Consider the following 4,309-nt stretch of genomic DNA (forward strand, 5'->3'; position numbering starts at 1 on the left):
TCCAAAAACCACCTCAAGCGAGCGTTAAAACATTTTAACGAACTGAGGATTTTTTTTCTTCAAATTTTATAATAATAATAATAATAATAAATTTTATTTGTAATGCACTTTTCATTTGATTCCAAACCTCAAAGTGCTACAGAGACAGATCAGATTAAAAACAACAAAAACATCAATAAGAAAACAGTCGATATAAAAACATTTAAAAGAGCGAATAAAATAAACATGGAAAGGCTTTAATTAGAATAAATAAGATAAAATTTGTTTACTTGTGAAATGAGGCATGTTTCTCTTCTGTTGGTACATCCATAACTCAGCTTTCTGCCTTTATTTAAAACATTAGATAATTATATACACTCTAAAATATTTTAGCTTTTGTGGTTTTTACATCATCAGTTCTTTTTTTTTCTTTTCTATGTTTCCAGTACAGTAATGGTAAATCCAGACTCTTGCCCATTATGCTTAGCTGCTTCTACAGTAGATCATGTGGTCATGTGGTTTCTGCTCACTCCAGTAGTTCTGTAGACCTCTGTGGTATTTCCTCATGTCTTTGTGGGACTGTCAGTGAAAAGGCTGGCAGGCTGGTGACTTCTGTTTTCCTGAACTAAAAACCCAGAAAAGAGTAAAACAGAAACAAAACAGAGTTTTTGTCAACTTATTAGTGACTCTTCAAAACGAGTTCAGTTTGTTTGGTTTGTCTCAGAGCTCTCTGTCAGATTATCTCGACTCTCAGCCGGAACCAGAAATTATTTTTCTGTTTAAATCTGATGACAAAGCAAAACGTAGAAATACCATTTTTATTGTTATTTTCTTTCAATTAATGGGTTTATTTCACTTCATTATCTCAGCTGTTGGAAGGACGTTGTCAGTCTTGCTGAGGGTTTCAGCAGTATCATCATCATCATCATCATCATCATCATCGTCCTGTTTTACACTCAGTGCTCTGAAACTTCATTCACTGCAGGCTTCATTATTCTCATCATACATCACATCATCATGTCTGTCTTTATCAGTCATGCTTCAGAGGCGTGTTTAGTGTCTTCCTGTTTGATCTCTACATCTGTGAGATAAAGTCGTTTCCCTCAGACGCTGCAGAAACAGCTGTGGGGTGGTTTTCATGCTGAATGTCACATAGTTCACAAAGAGGTGGTTTTTATCAGTTCACTGAGGAGAGTTCAGTAAATCAGACATAATTCAACTAAAAGTTTGACATTTAGWGTGATGTGATTTTATTTTCTGTTGGTTTTACTTTTTTTTTTTTCCTGTCTGAGCGTCAGCATTCACTGACACGTCATGGTTCCTGTTTTAGCATTTTGGCACACTTACGTGGCGCTGTATGAGGGCCAAAATCAGAGGTCTATAAAGTACTTGAAAAAAAAATAACAAAGTAAAAGTAAAAATACCTTAACAGAAAATGACTGGTAAAAATAAATTTCACCGATGAAAAAAATACTAAAGTAAAAGTCATAAAACTGTTCATAAAAATTGGGAAAGTAAAAGTACTTTTACGCACTCTCTAAGAAATAAACTGTAGAATTTCCTGAACCTCTTAACAGTCTTTGTTCCACTGGTTGGCAAAAATGGTTCAGTTTCTGCCTTGAAACGTTTCCTGGGGGCTTTTATTTTGTGGACTAAGGTGTCAGACAACTTCCTCCATTTCTTACCTTTAGTTTAGCACCTTAAAAATGTCAAAAGGCTTTTAAGGAATTTCAGGGGCGTCAGTTAAGGGTTTGACCAAACTGGTTCCACTAAACCAAGTGCAGACAATATTCTTAACTCATATTTACTCTGCTAGGTTTAGTGAAACCAGCTGACATGACTCGGTTGAGTAAATTCAACACTTCAGTTTTTTAGAGTGCAGAAACAACTCCTTTCATGATAAGTTTGAACATATTTAATTTTGTTACGAGTAACTAGATGCTAAATTTTAAAGTAAAGAAGTAAAAGTATCAATTTTAGGTTTTAAATGTAACAATAAAAGTAAAAGTAATGATTTAAAAATTGCTTGGTAAAATTACAATTTATCAAAAAATACTGTAACTAAGTAAATGTACTTAGTTACTATAAATCTCTGGCCAAAATTAAGACTATTGCGCAACTAGCTGTTGCTACATCCTTGTAGCAGCAGGCTATGTCTATTCCTAAAGCAGCTATTGATCTGATTAATGACAGACCAGCACCGCTAACTGAGAGGCCGGCGCTTAAATGTAAAGATTATTTATTTGTGTTAGCATCGAACTAGCGACTGCTGTAGCCTCCTGCTACAAGGATATAGCAACAGCTGGTTGCGTAATAGTCTTAATTTTGGCGGTCATACAGCACCATATTTATTTATTTATTAATATACTTCTAAACAGCTGAATGTGACAATTTTCTGACCATTAATACTGCACATGTGTACATTTCATTTCACCTGTTGCAAATCTGCACTTTTACACACACTAAACACTGATAGTGTCCCTTTTTTGATGTTATTATCTCTAGTTCGGTCTCTTTTTTGTTTCAAGTGTGGTCTTTTTATCCTTTATCCCTTTACTTTCTTCTTTTGAGTGCTCATTTTTTTCATCTGGTTGTCTGTAGGCATTCACGGTGGACGGCAAAGTAAGAATTTCATTGCTCAAGGAAACATGTTTCATCTGTGTATATGACAACAAATAAACTCTTTAAATCTTGAATCTTTGAATAGTTTCATACAGTTTTCAGTAGGTCGAATGTTTAAAATCAGTAGTTTCCCCCTTTTTTCCCCATCAATATTTGATTATATGTTACAAATTTACTARTCTGCTTTTTCAAGAAAAAGAAGTGAGGATTTACTCAAACATTTAAAGCTGAAACAGAAAAAGGGTAATTTTACTTTTCTGCATGGAGGCTCACTAAAAGTGTTTTTCTCTCTCTCTCAGGTAACATCAGCAGGAACTGCACGAGAGCYGGCTGGTCGGAGGTTTTCCCGAACATCAGCAGCGTGTGTGGGTCGGACACGAGCCAGGACAAGGTGCCGTTACTGCTTTTTTTCTGCTGCTTTCATCACCTGAGCTCCGATCAGCGTTGAGCTCAGGAAGCCGTGACAGAATTTAGAGCTTTAGTGGGATGTGATTGATGAGGCCTGCAGGGCTGATTGTTAATTAACCCTAGTTTGAGGTGGGAAACAGTGTTTTTAAAAAGGTCAATATGGTGTGAAACATGTCAGCAGTTTGTTGGAACGAGCCTGTCTGTCTGCTGTCTGCGTCACAGAATCACTGTTTCCCTTTGATGCTGGTGTTAAACTGTTGTCACAACATCATTTACCTTCGGCTGCTAACACACCACGTTTTAGCTCAGTGTCTGTAAAATCAGCTCTGTGGTCTTGTTTGTCATCAGGAGGAGCATCCGTTGAAAGGAAGACACACATCTGTAAAAAATCTACTGATTTACTATCACTTTTGTGTTTTTTTATGTTTGCTTTGCTGTGGCGGCCATCTTTAATTAGGTTGTCCTTAACAAATCATAGCAGTACACTCAATAATTAGGTTTTTAAAGTTCCATTAACAGATCAGTGACTGAGATATTTTGTTAACAGTACAGAGAAATATAAAACATTATTGCACAACCTTTGTTTTTGATGGTCTTGCTGAGTCCTTGGATGGAAAAAATAATAATTTGAATTTTGCTTCCACATGTTAAACCTTTTCAGACGTTATGTTTTTTTTCTGTTCTCAGAAGCTTTAATTGCAGGAGCTGAAGGGAAAAAAATAAATTGTTTTTTTGTCATCTGAAACAAAAAAACAGTCTTTTTCTTCCCTTTTTGAAACTGTGAATGAGAAATGCTATTTTCATTTTAATTTCTGTGTTTTAAAACAAAAACTYAAATAGTCCCTCATTTTTTGTGTTTTTAATAACGGTTTCTAAAGAGAAAACCCAATGACCAAAAGACACACTGACTGTGGTCGCTGTGCTTTTTGATCATGTTTTATAATTTTAAAAGCAGATATTGAAAAATAATATTTTTCTATTTTCATTTCATACTCTAAAAACAGAAAGTCATTTCATTTTTGCCAAACCCAAAGTTTGTCACTGTTGTTRTGGTTCCTGTGGAACCTGCTGCATCTTCCTCACCTTTGAGGAAGGCTGAATGAGTTAAAAGCACCAGAAGCTCCAGGAAACAGTATCTATCAGCTGGCATCTGTTAAAGAAATACAAAGGTAGTTATAGCTGGCATTTATTTACTTACTTATTTATTTACTTACTTATTTACTTATTTATTTACTTATTTACTTACTTATTTATTTACTTATTTACTTACTTATTTATTTACTTATTTACTTACTTATTT

The 4,309-nt window shown here is 34.8% G+C and overlaps 1 protein-coding gene across 2 annotated transcripts in view; it reads left to right on the forward strand.

Moving 5' to 3' along the window:
* Positions 1–4,309, forward strand: part of vipr2 (vasoactive intestinal peptide receptor 2) — a 45,654-nt gene that overhangs the window by 26,765 nt on the left and 14,580 nt on the right. For both annotated transcript variants that reach the window (XM_014022042.1, XM_014022041.1), the window contains exon 4: positions 2,901–2,992. In XM_014022042.1, the coding sequence (XP_013877496.1) occupies positions 2,901–2,992 (92 nt within the window). The remainder of the gene's footprint in view (positions 1–2,900; positions 2,993–4,309) is intronic.

This window comes from Austrofundulus limnaeus, unplaced genomic scaffold (assembly GCF_001266775.1).
Source record: "Austrofundulus limnaeus strain Quisiro unplaced genomic scaffold, Austrofundulus_limnaeus-1.0 Scaffold315, whole genome shotgun sequence".
Lineage (NCBI taxonomy): Eukaryota > Metazoa > Chordata > Actinopteri > Cyprinodontiformes > Rivulidae > Austrofundulus > Austrofundulus limnaeus.